Consider the following 18197-nt stretch of genomic DNA (forward strand, 5'->3'; position numbering starts at 1 on the left):
ATGGAGAAGAATGCAATATATAAAGGGGGGGGGGGGGAGCTAGGAATTTAATCACTGCTTTGTAATAATTGTATTGAAAATGTATACTGTGGGTTAAAACTGGTCCAGTCAACCAGTCAGCAGTGGGTCATTTTAATTTATTCACCATGCATGTTGGATAAGAACATGAATTTACAGGGCAGGATAAAGATGATTCCTTTAGTAAATCAACTCTTACATTTTAGAATGTCATAGATTTTGTTTTCATGGCGTGTGACCAGACAACATTAAATACAGCTGTAGTATATGATAACAGATTAAAGAAAATCTGTTACCTGTTTATCAATTCTCTGTGAGCATCCTCAAGGTAAATATTGTATCATATGCCTTTTTCTGAGCACTTGATAACATCTTGCTAAGATCTCTTTGTATAAGGGGAACTGGTGTCAAGCTCTTTCTAGTAATTATTTTCAAGGACGAAGTGTCAGCCTTTTAAATACAAATCAATGCTTGACAGCTTTGTTCAGAAAGTAAAATGCAGTATGCCTTTCCAATCTCACTCACATGTCCTGACCCTTTATTTATAAATGAAGGATGGAGCAGTGGTGTTCCGAACAGATATTGGTGTGCAAAGAACTGTGTAATGTTATACACCAACCGTGTGATGTTATGAGCTAGTGGTATCCATCATGCACTGATTGTGAGGTTCTGCCCACTGTAAAGCTTTTATTATGTCTCTAAGCATTTGTGTTCAATTATTGCTATAATTGTGTAAGAGAATGTCATTGTATTTATCTTTTTACAAACAAGCAGGTCAGAAATATGCATTATGCGTCACATCAATTAATCTTTCCTGCCTTATGGTGGAATGGGCTGAGTGTAATATTGTAAAGAAAAAAGGAAAAACACTAAAAGGGCTGAATATATTTATATTCTCCCCAGGTATGGAAACAGTAATTAGCCCCCAGATGGGGGCATCATTTTGTGCCCTTATATTAATTCTCCAATGTTTAACCCTATTCAACCAATAAAAGACTCAAGTAATGCAAAATAAATGAGCAGGCAGCCAAAGGGATACAAGTTCTGTATCTAGACAATGAAATTATGTAATAAAGTCAGCGAATGTGTCAATAATTGCCTATTTTTGGACTAATACCATATCAGGACTTGGAGTCATTGTTTTTAAAAGGATCTCACATTCCCACTTAAAACTGTTCAGTTCTGGGAACCTCCTTCTGCCCTCTCACCCTTGAAGTCATAACATATAATGCAGGACCAGCAGTGGACATTTTTCTTGCATTGTACATGATGACATTGCCAAAACGGAAGGTGGCAAGTCTGTAGGAAAGAGTGCCAATGCGGGGGACTGGTCATCACTTGCAGAACTAGACTTAGCAAGCATCATATTCTGCATATATATAGGGGGATACACCAACATTTCATATGTTAGAAACTGACCAGAGTTCAGCTTTAAATGATCTAATATTGTCAAAATATCTATTAGTCAACTCAAAAATGGGCCTGGCACTGAGAAGAGAAAGAGGGTTAAATGTCTGTGCACATTATCACTGTAAATATACAAACTGTAGGAAAGAATAAATGTCATTTACATTTTCCACTTAGTTAAATATTCACCCTGTAAGTAAATATGTAAAAGTGACAGTTCCTTTAAGGCAATGTTGTTTTATTCATATAATCATGTTTATAATTATTGTTTATGTTTTTAAGCAAATACTTCACTAGGTATTTCAAAACAACAATTCATTTTTTAGAGCTGTGATCTCATTGTGTCTTTTTCGTATATTTATTCGGATCTATAAATGACATTGCTCATAGGAAGCCCTCAAGGCTTTTACTGAATTTAAAGCCAAATCCACCAAGATTTAATATAATATAAATGTGTTTATCTGGGAAGATAAGCTAAGAAAAGAACCATGAGCATGTTTTAATAAAATTGTTCTGGTATTCATTTATCATTTTACTTGAAGAAACTAAGGGGTCTATTCACAAAGCTGCCGAGGGCAGCCGAGTGAATGACCGATCAGAAGTGAAGTGAGCCGAACACCGTTCGGCTATTCACTTCAGGCTGGTACGGCTGATTTCAGCCGTATATCGGCTGAAATTGCTAACATTCTAAAACAATATTACTGGTTTACTTAGATTTCCTTTATAAACAGCAAATATGGGTATTGCTTTGTAAGTTTGTAAATTTGTGATTTTTTTGTAAATGCTTTGCTTTTTAGTCAGATAATTTAAATAAAAGCTTTAAGGCTGACCTTTGGTACTAAACTCATATTAGAATATACACTGGATTTGAGCCGTCTTTTAAATCTTTAGTTGATGATAAACTTAATCAAAAGCAAGCAGAGTAATTTAACTGGTTCCCACCACTAAGATGTCCCTTTGGTGCCTATTAAATATAATCCTAGTTATTATAACAAAATAAGTTCTCAATGTCTAAACACGATAATGTTGCATGTGCTTGGACACAGTGCAGCAGGGGACTTGGTACATTAGTCCCCCAGGATGCACTACATGCAGGAGACAGTGATATTGCTTGAGCCTGTATTATGCATGGATACATGTGTTCTGACACCCTGATATGTAGTACCCATTTAGGGCAGCGTGAGGTCTATATTTTTTTATATTTTACATATACGCCTGGATGGGACCCAGAGAACCTTTGGATATCCATTGAAAAACCAGATATATCTACCTGTTTTAAGGCTCTATAAAATTGGTGTATCTGACTTGGCACTTAGGGGGTTACTCACAAAGCTGTCGAATGCAGCCGAGTGAATAACCCAGCTGAAGAGAAGTGAGCTGAACGACGTTCGGCTATTCACTCCAGCTCAGAAGGCTGATTTTAGCTGTACATCGGCTGCCTTCGGTCAGCTGAACATGCACTCCTGAGGGACTTCGACTCAGCCGTTCCAACATCTGGATCAGCTGAGCCGAAGCTCCGGCAGCAAACTCGCTGCTGTTCACCCCTATTCTGATAGGGGCCGAACAGCAGTGAGTGAATAGCTGAATGCCATCGAGCGGCATTTGGCTCGACTATTTTGCTCACTACCTCCAAGGTACTGGGCAGAATTGAAAATAAGTGAATTGAATAATGAAAAAAAAAGAAGTGTTGAAAAATGATTGTAAAAATGTAAATAAATAGTACAATAAAAAAAATTAAAACAGTTTAAAGAAAAGAAATAAAAAAAGAAAATTACAAATAATAAAAACAAAACGCCGGCAAAGATGTCGGCAAAAGAAAAACAATTGGGCAGAGCTAACAGCGACACCTATCTCCGTTCAACTGTTTCAAATTGCCCAGCACCTGCCAGAGTCTTCTAGCAGGTCCTAGCCAATACATAACAACTGGGCGGAGCCGGCCCAGTTGTTATTGTTTAATGACAGATCAGCATCCCAGGTCATTTCCTGCGCTGGCTCCACCCAGCTGCCATTTGCACGGAGATCGGTCGGCTTCGGCCGACCTTTCTCCATGCTTCGGCTGTCACTTCGGCTTAGCTTAGCCGAAGCATATGCCTTTGGCTTGGCTGAGCCACTCGGCTGCCTTCAGCTGCTGTACGGGCTATTAAAAATAGCCCATACAGCAGCCCTTCAGTTCGACTGAACTGAAGGGCTCCAGCGGCTGAAGAAATCAGCAATATATTAAATGAAAATCATCCCGTGGTGGTCCAGTGGAGGATGGGTATGATCTGCATCTCTTGCTGACCCATACCATTCTAATCACTCTCTCGTGGTGCCATCGCTCACAGGAAGGAGCAATTAGTATGGTCTGCTTCAGCCAGGGATGCAGATCACATTGATCCTCCACTGGATCACCAGGGATAAGCCCCAAGTGCCCCACTGGATCCCAGGGATGCAAAACAGGTAAGCAGGTATTAATCATATTAACTTTTAATTATTGTTAACAGTTATGTGTTTTTATTGAGTGTGTGATATGTGTGTGTTTTTTAATGAGTGTGATATCTGTGTGTGGTTTTTTTTCTGTATAAATTTTGTATTATTTTATCACAAAAGACAAGACAGTTGAAGACAATGCAGTAGTATACAATACATGGTGTTTATATTATTTTCAAGATCGTATGACAAGGTATAACAGAGGTTACATGGAGATTGATGTGTTAGGGTGAGTTTGCATGAGTACTAATCTTTCCTGGTCGATGAAGTCTCGTTTAGAGGCAGTTGTCTGTCCATGAGGGAAAGACAGCGTATTTAGTCTAGACTGTAGCTCAGTGTATAAGCAGATTGATTAGTAAGTTGGTATCACCCAACATGGGTGGATGACCTTGTAACTTCATGGTATAAGTAAAGGCACCATTAAATACTGACAGTACAACGAGAGACATAGGGGACACGCAGACAGGAGGGGAGGTGGTAGGTCGGATGGAGGGTCAGGTAGCAAAAGAAAGGGAATATGTCGGGCCGAGCTGAAGCACTAAAGAGCAAGCCAGGGGGCGATGGTAGAAGGTCCTTTCACAGAGTGCAAAGGCGTCGAGGGGTAGTCGGGTCTAGGTACTTGTCAAACCAAGGGGACCAGATAGTCTCAAATTTGGTCATTTTGTCCTCAAGTTAAGCCGTATGTTTTTCCTGGGCCATCACCCAATTGACATGGGTTATGACACAGGCAATGCTCAGGGTTCTGTGTGTGTTTTTTAATGAGTGTGTTATATGTGTGTGTTTAGTGAGGGTGTGTGTGATTTATGTGTGTGTTTATGAATGTGTGTGATGTGTGGGTGTGTTTTATGAGAGTGTATGATATTTGTGTGTTTTTATTTGTGTGTGATGTGTGTTTTTATGAATGTGTGATTATGTGTGTGTGATTAAATGTGTTTGTATCTGTGAGTGTATAAATGTTTGAATATGTGTGATTCCCTATTTTGCCTAAGGCAGTGATACTGAATGTTTTTGAAACCCCAGTGCCAAAACTAAAACACAATACCAAACTTATTTTCAGTGTTGGCACTTTGAGTTAAATAAATTTATTTTGCATTGCAGTTTGGGCACTCGGATTCAAAAACGTTAGCCATCACTGTTGTAGAATGTGGGTGTACATATGTGTATAACAGTCTGGAAAAACTGATTGTTACTTAGTATCTGATCACTCCTATAATTTTTTTTTAATCTGCATGTGAAAGACATTATCTTTATGTAAACAACCTATAAGTGGTTCTGCTTTATTGCTACCTGTCGCAAGGCAAGAATATCTACACAACTCACTGGTGTCCACTGAGTTAAGAAAACGAGACGGTTCACTTTACAAAGTGAATATTCACATAGCTGTGTTTACTTTATTCAACCAATGTGTGAGGTTTTTTTTGTCTTATTTTGGATATTCAAATTAACACAGGTTCATCCTATTTACAATAATTTACTTTGCAAACTGAATTTACATTGTCAAGACTCATGTCCACTGAAACTTGCTAACTGGAAGCCAGCTATACCACCGGACACCAGTAGAGGGAGACACACCCAGATCTAGATAACTGGACAAACACCCGCAGATAAAAATCTTGCATACAATCTGGTACATTCTAAAGGTTGTATAGCAGCTAGATAATGCCCACACCCCTCTGAGATTCCCTAAGCCTGTTCTGTTTTCTGGAATTCCTGCAATATGTGCAAAAGTAAACATTTCAAAAGACAAGAAAGAAAATTACATACACAAATTTGGCTATTTGCCATAAAATAGGAGAACAAAATAGGAGAAAAACAGGAATACAATTTATGGTTTTGGGTAGTATCATGTTATACTGCTTGCGGGAGCACACGCAAAATTATAGCAAATTATCTTTACAAAACAACACCTGGAAGTATAACATTGTTAATTTCCATGCTATCTAATTTATAGAGGTATGGATTTGGAATAGACTCTAACCCTTGGAGTCCTTGATTCCTGAAGTGGATGTAGGTTGTATGGACCAGTCAGTTTTGATTGCTGTGTCAGAGTTAGGATTTTCGACACTAGGACATCATCCCTCAGTGAGTCCAAATGCCACAGAACTTCCACATGCATGGCCATACAACGATTTAGTCAGTCCTTAGGTTGTTCTAAATGGCCAGAACATACCACTCTGCATCTGCATTAAGTTTATTTTGCTTACTATCAGAAGAAATAACTCTCGTCTCCTTTTGACTCAAATTTTGAATTTTATGAGAGATGGAACATATTCCCTCTGATATAAGAAAATGACAAATGATTGCAGACAGTTTGGGGCCTCAGTGTGTAAAGATCTCTCCCTTTCTGCTGGGTTGTAGTCATGTGGTATCTAAAGATTATTTCATGGTTTGTGAGGTGACAGTTGATTAACTTTATCTACAGCAACAAGCCTACAAGTCCTTGTCAGAGATTTGTTAGCAGTGAGGTGTTATAACTCAAATGTCCATGCCACAAACAGTTTATTAAAATTCTAAATTGTAAGCATTTGGCCATACTACCGAACATTGAATGACAGTAGAATATCTGTAATATCATCGCCCTTCTATATTTAATATTACATACTCGTTTAATGTAAGCACGTATGTTGCCAAATGAACAGACTCTATTCCTTTAACTGCTCCGGGACCGCCCATTGTAAAAAAAAGTCCTGTCCTGAAGCGGTTATACCAAGAACACAGCTGCTGCTTGGTATCATTTTAAACAGCAGTGGATTGCTGTTTAAATACAAGCAATCTGATGGCTGAACAACTGTTGGATATGGTGCGGTGCTGTGTGCCCTCCCCCTGTGCTCCCCGTGCTCCTCTGTCCCCCGTACTGGCCCAGGACCGGTATGGTGGGTCTCCACTGACTGATCGGAGAGAGATCAGCAAGCTTCCAGCCGCTGATAGCTCCTCCGATCACTGGACCCGGAAGTGATGTGTATTACATCACTTCCGATGTCACTGTACATTCTCCGGCTCTTAAAGCCAGCAGAAGAAGCTGGGAAAGCAAATCTCTGCTTCCTCCACTTTTCAGGGGTCCCTAGGTGACATTAGGGGTCTGAAAGACTCCTGATGTCTCCATAAAGTGGACCTGTCACATTATATTTGTGATTTCATAGGGGCTTCTTTTTTTGCGGTTTCCCCGACGCACGCAATTTTAAGGCTTAACATGTTTGCTATACATTTTCCCGGCGTAACCCCGTCTTTTATACCTTTCCAAAACATTGGGTATTACATTCTGTTTCTGTGCACTAAATTTAATTTTAATGTATTTTATCCTAACAAAACTGGTTTGATAAACATTTGCGCAAATAGCTTGCGACATAGAAAACCACAACTAGCAATTGTTTATTCTACAGGGCCTCTGCTTTCAGAAAATATATAATTGTTTGGGGATCTGAAGCTGTTTTCTAGCCGGAAATTCAGATTTTATCATGTGTGTGCAAATAGTAAGAAATTGCTCTGGCCAGGAAGTGGTTAAGAAATCAACCCCAGTGACAACAAATGTGTGGCTGATAGCTTATGCCAACTGGGCAAAGGGAGGAAAACTGATTGCAAATTAGAGTGTGCTCTCTTTAGCGGCTGATCTACAAATCTCTTTATTTGAAACAACAAATATGGAAGAGCAATCATGTATAAATGGAAACGTCACATTAAAAATTATTGTAACAAAAAAACAGCAATAAGAAACCCAAATATGTGTCTAAAAAAACATACACTACACTTTCACTTTAACTTACTTATGCCATTATAAGGCATACACTTTTTAAACTTATAGAGCTATGTTAGCCTAGATGAAGAACCGTGTTTTAAAGTTTTATACTATTCATTTTTCATCTGCAACCCATTTACAGGGTCACAATGCTGTTTAATATGTGAGTATGTACTCTACACAATAATTTTCCCATGAGGCCCTTTCAGTATGAAAATATTCATGGGGTATTTGTTTTATGTTTTTGAACCGTTTCCAGTCCTGCACTGTTACAAGCATGTAATCCAAAGCAAAATTGAACTGGTAAAGAAAATAGACAATAAACAACCTTATCCTTCTTTCTCTTGCGTCGAAATCTGAGAAGTTCTTTGTGCTGCCTTGACACAAAATTGACCGCAGCATATTCCAATAATGCAGAAAAGACAAACAGGAGACAAACGGCCATCCAGATATCAATAGCTTTTACATATGACACCTATGGAAATAAGGAAACAGTGGAAAGATATTCACATTTAATAGGACTAATAAGTGTAAAAACAACTATATGTTTTGCATAATGTTGACATTTTCTTACGCATTACCAAGAAAATATTTTGCTACACCAATATAATAAAAATAGTTATTTTCAAGTAAGTTCAATTCACAGAAAGTACAATAGGTAATCTGTCAGGTGCAATGTTGCTGTGCTGTCATTAGAAAAGGTCAGGAAGATTGAATATCTTGACTCAGTACATTCAGGCAAAGTTTAAGATACATGTACCAGTCAACATTTGTGCAAAACATACAGTATATAAACATGCCATTTCCTGCTGATATTTCCTGTCAGCTCTGATACAAATAGGGATTAGGACTGCAGTGAACAATGTTTACACAAAGATATAGGGCTATTGAAAAAAGTGCAATAGTGATCACAGGGTAATAGCAATTATATCTAACAAGGAATTATAATGTACTACAGTGATTTGAGATCTATATGTGCCTTTATTCTCATCTTAGAAGCCGCAAAGTATAGAGAAGCAAATAATAGAATGGGCATATCATTTTGGATCAGCTAAACTGAAAGATATATCTTTCAATGAAACAAAGCTCATTTATCTATCTATTACTGTCTTATGACACAAAGGAGCTTAGGGTAAAGATGACATTAGTAGACTTTAATCTTTTTCAGTTGGTCAGTGTAGCATTTCCTAATGTTTAGAAATTGGAGACAATATATTATAGATCTTTAGGGGTGACCAAAGACCACAGGCATAATCCAACCGCTCTCAGACTAGAATGACAGCAGACGGTGGAAGAAAACTCCAAGCTTGGCCTTACTCTATAGAGAGGTGGTAAAGTGAGGAGCAGAGTAGGATGCCAGCTTATTGCAGTGATTTGTGCAGGTTTTCTAACCAGTCTGGTTAACTATATCTCCCAAGGGACATCAATCAGTGGTTATGCAGGTGTCCTATACACATGAGTTTATCGCCAAGCTTCTCACATTATTTAGCAGTCACTATTCATGTGTGGACAAACAAAGCAGACTGAACATTTTACAGAAAAGTCAGTGTTTGCTTCTTCTAGTGGCTAATCTACAAGTCTTTTCATATAAAACAACTAAAAAATACAAAAGGTCAAAGATGTAAAACTGTAGAAGTTAAACAATAACTTTAAAGTAAACTCAGCAATAAGAAACTAAAAAAGTGTGCTTAGTGAAAATACGCTATATTTCCATTTAATGGAGGCATGCACTAATCTTACAGAGCTATGTTAGTCTAAAGGAGGCATTTTTCTTTAACTGATTTAGGCCCCATTCCAAAGTGTAAATTCCTCTGTGAGAATCAGCTACAGACGGGTGACACTGTACAAAACAATTACAGCTGCCACCTCACACTAGGTAATTGTTGTGTAATGTAAAGGTGCCCATACACTCTACAACCCTTGCAAGACTTTTGTCTTGCGAGGGTTGTAAAGTACTTACAAAACGTACGATCTGCCCATCTTGGACAGGCAGATCGTACTTGCGATCATCGCAAGCACGCCCCCCTGAGGGCCGGGCTTCCGATGACTCCAATGCTGAACGGGCAGTGTGCACGTGCGCACACCGGCCCGTTCTGCAGTGATCTCTCGATCATGTTAAAAACCAGCCGAAAATCCTACGATTCTCGGCTGGTTTTCCAACATGCTCGATATACAAAAGTCGTGCGACCGTACATTAGGAACGGTCGCACACCTTCCATACACTGCACAATTCTCGTACGATCGTGGGATTTCCCACGATTCTCGTATGAGAATCGTCAGTGTTTGGGCACCTTAAAGGAGATGGTCAAATCAGATTGTATTCTGTATGGTCCACTTTAGATGGCTAAATAAGATGAGTTTTCTTTGATTTTCATACAAAAAAACTTTTTGTTTTACAAAGACAGAAGAATTATGGACAAAAGCATTAATATCCTAGCCATATTTGTTTGCTCATGAAGTCATTCTCCAATCCATTTTGATGGTTCAGAGATAAAATACGAGGTAATATTTAATGAAAATTGCATCACAGTTGTTGTTACTTGTATGTCTAACCATACTTCAAATTTGATTTAATTATGCTTCTATTGCTTTTTCTTGCTCTGATGCATACATCTCACAGTGCTGCTGCACCACGCCTGAATGATGTGCTTGCACTTTGTCTGCACACATTAAATATGCTTGTATCTTTGTAAATAATTTACCAAGTTATTTATGTAGTTACAAAACAGCAATAAAACATGCAGTGGCAAAATACCGACATCTACATTTGTGAAAAATCACCATACATGTTCATATTTTGTTTTAGTTGTTGTTTTCTGTTATCAAGCAAGTTAACAGGTATGTTTACAACATTTAGGAGGTTATTCACAAAGCTGCCAAAGGCAGCCGTGTGAATAACCGACCCGAAGTGAAGTGAGCCGAACGCTGTTTGGCTATTCACTTCAGGCTTGTACAGCTGATTTCACTTCAGGATTGTATGGCATTGGGCTCGGCTATTCTGCTCGGTACCTCTGTGGTACTGAGCAGAATAGAAAAACAGTTAAAAAAAGTAGAAAGAAAAATTGAAAATGATTGGGCGGAACTAGCAGTAATAGCTAGCCCCGCCCAACTTTTTCTATTGGCCGGGACCAGCTGTCATTACAATGAGAGCTTGTCAGAGCCGGCGGTGTGCCGGCTCTGCTAAGTTCTCATAATACTGACAGATCAGCGTCCCCTGGTTACCAAGTAACCAGGTGACGCTGAACTGTCAGTACCATGAGAGCTCAGCAGATTTGGCTTTCATATCACCTCCGGCTCTGCTAAGCTCTCATTGTAATGCAGGCGGGAGAGAGCACCCTCCTGAAATGATGGCAGATAGCAGAGGAAGCAATAGCTTCTTTGCTATCTGCAAGTTTCTTTTTTTTTGTATTCTGACAGCTGCTGCCGTCAGAATAAAAAAAAAAATCAGCATTGGAATGCATAGCTAGATTTCTATTGGCTATTTCAATTTGCAATATCCAATAGCAAGCAGGCTATTGCACCCACCCTCTACTGCTGTCAATCACTAGAAGAGGACCTGATGGAGAACTTCAGGTCCCCTCTGCTGATTGACAGCAGCAGTGGGCGGGTGCAATAGCTAGTTTGCTATTGGCTATTGCAAAGTGAAATAGCCAATAGGAATGTAGCTATGCATTCCTATGCTGTTTTTTTTTCTGACTGACGGCAGCTCCAATGTCAGAAGAAAAAACAAACAAACAACAGAGCAGGGAAAGATTTACTCTGCTCGATCGAGCAGAGTAAACCTTTCCGGGAGAAAGTGTCTCTCTCCTGGGCGGCCAGGAGCCATTCTCTAATAGCGGGAGACTCCCGGAGCGTCCGGGGGAGTAATGACAGATCAGCGTCCCTGGTTAACTGATAACCAGGTGAAGCTGATCTGTCTCTGCAAGTGGCCGGAGCCAGACGTGAGATGTCAGCTGTCAGTAGCAGGCTGAGTGCACCCACACAGATTATATATTGTTTTTTAGTGGACAGATAGGGCTATATATTTATATCACATATGTGTGCCTAACACCTCACTTAAGATGAACAAAATATAAAAAAGAGGAAAAAACGTAAAGAAAACACTTTTTCCCCAGTTTTGATTATTATTTTTTAGAAAAATAGCACAGCTAAAAAAATGCATTCAAATAAATTCATTTATTTGTCTTTTATTTGGAAACACCTCACATCCCTAGGATTTTAGAAAATTGTCTGTACTTCTCAGCCTAAAACTAAAAGCTAACATTGTATTTTTTTTCTCTAAAAGCTGATAGTGGTCACCTTGCATACAATGTCACTGTCACTAAGGGGTCTATTCACTAAGCTGCCGTAGGCAGCCGAGTGAAAGACCGGCCTGAAGTGAAGTGAGCCAAACGCTGTTCGGCTATTCACTTCAGGCTTGTACGGCTGATTTCAGCCGTATATTGGCTGAAGGGACCCAGCAGAACAAAAAAATAGTTAAAAAAGTAAAAAAAAATAGAAAACGATTGTGCGGAGCTAGCAAAGAACGCTAGCTCTGCCCAATAGTTTTCTATTGGCCGGCGGGTCTGCTGCCGTAAAAAAAAAAAAACTCTCCCAGGCGCTCTTGGAGTCTCTCGCTCCCAGCCGCCCAGGAGAGAAACACTGAGCCATGTCAGAATAAAGCTGTGTCCCTCTGCTGATGGACCTGATGGAGCACTACAATGCTAGTTTACTATTGGCTATTGCAAATTGAAATAGCCAATAAGGACCCAGCAGAACAAAAAAATAGTTAAAAAAGTAAAAAAAAATAGAAAACGATTGTGCGGAGCTAGCAAAGAACGCTAGCTCTGCCCAATAGTTTTCTATTGGCCGGCGGGTCTGCTGCCGTAAAAAAAAAAAAACTCTCCCAGGCGCTCTTGGAGTCTCTCGCTCCCAGCCGCCCAGGAGAGAAACACTGAGCCATGTCAGAATAAAGCTGTGTCCCTCTGCTGATGGACCTGATGGAGCACTACAATGCTAGTTTACTATTGGCTATTGCAAATTGAAATAGCCAATAGGAATCTAGCAGTGTATTCCTATGGGCAAAAAAAGATTTCTTAATTTTTTTATTCTGACACGGCTATTTTTCTAATCTGGCAGAAAAAAAAGAAAAAGAAGTGTTTCTCACCTGGGCGGCCAGGGAACGGGAGACTCCCGGAGCGCCCGGGAGAGTTTGCTGTCTGGAGATCAGTGTCCCTGGTTAGCAGGTAACCAGGGACGCTGATCTCTCTGGAAGTGAACACTGTCATGAGGGGGTTACATTAAAAAAATGACCCCCTTAGGGTGAAAAACAAATCTGCATCTCAGCTGCAGATTTTCATTGTAAGGGGTTATTTTTTATACTATTGATAGTATAAAACATATTTTTTTAAATATAATTTGTATTTTTTAAATATATTTTTATTTTTTTACACTTATTTTCCACCATTTTGTAAAACATTTGTTACACTTTTATTTTTAATTATATCAAGCAGTCATTGTGAATGAATCTCACTATGACTGCTTGCTAATTTAATTAATGCAATTTTGGTTATTATTAGGCTGCTCCAAACTTAGGAACAGCCAATAATACCATTAGTAATACTGATCCTCACAGCATTTTAGGGTCAGTGTCACTAAAGGCTTCTGATTGTTCCCAGAATGATCAGAAGCCTGCAACATTGTTTCAGAATAGAAACATGTAGCTAATTGTTTCTATTCTGAAAAAAACTGGTATACATTGGGATCTCCTAATACTGATCTATACCAGCTGTCAAACAATGACAGCAAGTGCAGTAAATACCTCAATACTGAGGCAACCATTTGTGAACGGTAACCGCTGATTCTCAGTGGTTACTGTCATTGCAGATCCCCAAATAGCTGCTCACACACATTGTATGTGAGCAGTCATTTGGGCACTTAGTGGTGGATATGTACAGTGTATATCTTCCATTACAAAGGGGTTAAGGTAAAAAGCAGAGACCACCTTGGGCAAAAAGGAGGTCCAAAAACAACCTTGTTTTTGTGTAAGATCAAATGAAGGCTACTTAGATGACAAGGCTCATAACCTTGTAGCCGTAGTAATGGCCTCAAGGAATGCTACCCTACAGGATAACAACATGAAAGAAATGCATACGTTTAATCAGGGATCTTTGTAACACTGACAGAACTAAGTTGGGGCCAAACCGCCCCAAGAATTGTATGTTCCATGATAAACCTTGCTGTAAGTAGGTTAATTAGCTATAAGCATGGTTGGGATAACATAATCCACAATGCATCTGTCTCTCGGAACTTGTGTTTTAATAGCCAAGCCATAAGTCAAAGTCAGCAACCAAAAAGCAGGGTAGAAGATTGGTCCTTGGGATAACAGATCTGGCTGATTTGGTAGAGGCCACAGACTGTCAGCTATCAGACAAATAAGGTTGGCATACCACACTTTGCCAGGCCAATCCAAAACTATGAGAATTATTGGAGTGCCCCCGCCTTTCAATCCATCCAAGCAGGCAAGGTAGTAGCTTAAGGCATCAAGCAGGGCATACTGAACCCATAGCACTACCAATATATCTGCTTTTACTGTTCTTTGGTTCTACTACCTGGAAACAAATTTACCCAGCTCCTTGTTGAACCTATATATTAACAGATCCACATCCCATGTCCCCCAATGCAGACATACAGTATGTCTTGACACAGCTCCTAAAAGAAAGACCAGTTCCCTGGGTTTAGATGTTTTCTGTGGAGAAAATCTGCCTGCCAGACCAACAACTTTGAACAGACAATTGCATTTTTTGGTTGGAAGAACAGGAACAATAACTCTCTGGTTTAAGAATCCCAATCCCGTGCTTCATTGCTAAAACATGGGAAGATGCAAAATCAAAGAATTGAGGTCGAGGACAAAGGTAAAACTCTATTTTGTAACATGTGGATACTACCTCCATTAATTCAAGCACTGACTATGCGAGCTTCTCAAATCTCAATACCCTCCGTACTCATCTCTTGCATATACTGCTCACTGTCATACCCTCTGCAATCCTTACCTGCACATACTGACCACTGTCACATCCTCTGCACCCCTCTTCTGCATGATCTGCACACTATCATACCCTCTGCACTTCTCTCCTGCACATACTGCCTGTACTTATGCACTCTGGACTCCTCTCCTGCACATCTTACCAATAAAACACTTCTTTAACATTGTATAATATGCCTGTTATGGAATGGCATGCATTTGCTACTTTGATAAAATGTGATTAATAAAGATTTACATTTCAACTGTCACAGGCAGGGAGACTAGTGTTCTAGAGGGCTCTTGTCAGTGCCCACTACATTACAGATTGGCAGCAAAAAATAAATATTTCCAAAGTCTTGAGCAGGCAGCTGACAGTGAAAATGTTTTTTAGATACCGCAATGCCAAAGCAAATCATATATCTCTGACCTTAAAGCAGGCAAGAAGGCTAATGATTTAAAAGTGAAGATACTGTCATACATTTGTCAACATATGTGTACTTCAGTCTTGAGGACTATGAGCAGGAAAAAAATGAAATCAAATAAATCACCACAGGGTGAGCTTTCACCTGCTGGTAGCAGACTGGGAGACAGACAAAAAGGGGAACCTGTTGTCTCCTTCATGTGTTTCACACTTTTGACAGTAAAACTACAAGAAATATATATTACAAAGGAGGGAGGCAGTCCAACATAGTTCTACAAAAAAAACAAAACACTTTTATGTCATTAGCAGGGATTGATTTCAATCACAGATGCCCATAGGCAGACAACCTTTGAAGCCCAAAGCAAAGCACTTGCTAGGATCACTATTTTTTACAAAAAAATATTTGTTTTGTTTTACTGGCTCTAACCTTAATCAGAATATTTGAAAGATGTAACTTTGCAAAAGGTGACTGTATTTCTACTGAAGATTTCTATGCCTCATAAAGCTGTCTATACTTTGCATATGTGATCATGTGCAAGTAAATTGAAAAAGTATAAGTGTGCCCTTCACATGATTGAAGTAAATCAAGTAAAAACCCATTCTCCTCTCCCATTAGATTATCACAATGACTTCCTTATACCTCTTATAGCATGTATGTTTTGCAGATCACTTATTTAATTGGATTAGTCCTCCTATAGAGAAAAATAAATCACATCGACCAAGTCATTCTGACTTATTTTCCTGTTGTTCAATATGTAGTATAGATGTATACTTTAGACTGACTTTTTTACCTTTGGAAGGGAGGTCCGAGATCCAGAGCTCTGTGTTGTCATAGTAAGCACTGTCGTTATACCTAGAGCAACTCTAGCTGGAGCTGCATCCATATTGATCCAAAAGGACACCCACGATAAAATGACAATCAAAAGACTGGGAATGTACATCTGAATCAGGTAATACCCCATCTGCCTCTCTAGATGGAAACGAACTTCAATGCATGTAAACTTTCCTTGGTGAAGATAAGAATGAGAAAGATGAAAAAGGGAAAAAAATTACATTTAGAATACCCACTAAAAAATAAAATAACATTTAGAATATTCATTTAACAAATCAGTAATGATAAAAATGCTTTCCATTAGAAATGTTTTTTCCATAGAATTCTACTGTACAAGTATGAAGATGTGATTTGGACCGCTCAAGCTCCATCTCTTTTTTTCTATCTCCCTCTCATTGTTAAAGGAGAATTATAACCTAAGGGCACATAAATATATTCCTTACCTTTACTGTATTAGCATTCTTCTTCTTTTCCAAAGTCGCAACACATCCCAGATAAATGAATCTCAACTCACAGAAAATGGCCACCTGCATCCCTGCTCCAAGCTCCTTTCCTCTTAAGTGGCGTTTACAGTCAATGCAGCGCACCCTCAGCTGTTTTTTCCCAATCGCTAATCTGCTGTGGTCGCACCTTCTCCAATCTTGCACAGCTGTGTGTGTGGCCACAGCGTGCATGCTGACACATAGGAGAGGGAGGCGGAGTCTCAAGTGAGAAGACTCAGCGACAAGAGATGATAAGAACCATTGACTCAGTCTCCGCCGTACTCTCACCTCTGTTTCCTTTCTCTCTAACCGTCTTTTCCCCTCTCTCTTACCACACTTTCCCCTCTCTCTCACTTGTCACTACAATGCCAGCAGCCACCAACATCATAGCAACTAGTAATCAGATGGTTGTCAGCTTGTTTCTCTTTGTGAACAAACTGGCAGTCATTCCCAGTGACATTATTCACCATATATGGCCTTGCTCGTATGTAGTAAATTATGCTATACAGTAGGGATGTTCAGATACCAAGTACCGTACTCGGTACAAGAACAAGTACATGTACAGATACTTTTCCAGCTCCAGGACTAGATTAGAGAAAAATTCAAAAGTTAGAAGGCAGCTGTCATTTGTAAGGAGCATACAAAGCTCCTGGGATTTGTACATCCCCATTTTAATGCATTATTCTTTTTAATAAATATATATAAGTGATGCACCGATACCATTTTTCCAAGTACAAGTACTGATACTTGTCCAAGTACTCACAGATACAAGTACTGATACATTTTTTGTTTATTGTCATGTGACAGTTTTTCTAAAACAATACAGACTAATGATTTCAGGACAGTGGTGGAGAGCCAAAGCCCGGTCCCAGCTGCAACCGCTGCAACCCTGGCAGTTCTCGTGAAAATGCCAAGTATCGGCACTGGTATCTGAATTGGTACCTGGCCATCCCTACTATACAGCATCTCCCAGCTGGCAGATGCATACAGTCTTCTTCTGACTGGGAGCTTATAGCAGCAGAGATGGAACTTCATGTGACCCTTTTTTTTTTTTGGTTGCATTTTTTTTGGCACATGGAACGTTCATTTTTTGTGCACTGCTGCACATGGAGAAGGCGGGGACAGAGGAAGGAGATGGGGAGGCAGGTGGGAGAAGAAAGAGTAAACAGCCGCAAGTGCCTGGAAGGCGGTCACAGAGGACGGGAACCTGGAGGTAGGGAGAGAGCTGGGGCCAGAGCTGCTGCGCATGCCCATATATTCATGGACACGCAGCAGCTCTCAAGAAGAGCCGTCAGCCACAGTGATGAGAGATCAGTGGGGAGGATCCCAACAGTATTGTCGGGATCTCTCCTCACTGAGGAGCTTAGCCTGCCCACCTTGTTAAAGAAGCTACAATATATCATGCTTAGGGTGCATTTTGGATTATAGGACTAAATTGCAATATTTACTCCTAGCCTAAGGAATCCAACATTAAAGATTCACTTCTATCCCATAGTTCTCCTTTAATTGTTTGTATCTCAAAGAAACTAACAATAAGTTAATACAGCAACGTATTTCAGATCTATTCTAAATTTGCAGGATACCAGAACAGATCAGAAGCTTCCTGACCCAAATCTATTCTTTTTTTTGAGAAGGCATTTTTTGTTGCATTATATAAAATAATACACCAACTCAACAAGTCACCAATGAGCTGCAAAATACTGTTTTTCATTTAAATAAAAGTTACAATTCCATTTTCCTTTATTTTATGATTTTTAGAATGAAATGACATTTAATTAAAAAAAAAATATATATATATATATCCTATGTAACACGTGACAACTAAACCCTGA

At 39.4% G+C, this 18197-nt stretch overlaps 1 protein-coding gene across 1 annotated transcript in view; it reads right to left on the minus strand.

Annotated features, from left to right (window-relative positions):
• The window catches only part of GLRA3 (glycine receptor alpha 3), a 145243-nt gene that overhangs the window by 2943 nt on the left and 124103 nt on the right, over positions 1 to 18197 (minus strand). The window contains exons 7-8 of the mRNA XM_018566521.1: positions 15843 to 16057; positions 7956 to 8102 (exon numbers count right to left, since the gene is read on the minus strand). Coding sequence (XP_018422023.1) covers positions 7956 to 8102; positions 15843 to 16057 — 362 coding nt within the window. The remainder of the gene's footprint in view (positions 1 to 7955; positions 8103 to 15842; positions 16058 to 18197) is intronic.

This window comes from Nanorana parkeri, unplaced genomic scaffold (assembly GCF_000935625.1).
Source record: "Nanorana parkeri isolate BGI_ZX_2015 unplaced genomic scaffold, ASM93562v1 scaffold956, whole genome shotgun sequence".
NCBI classification, from domain to species: Eukaryota; Metazoa; Chordata; class Amphibia; order Anura; family Dicroglossidae; genus Nanorana; species Nanorana parkeri.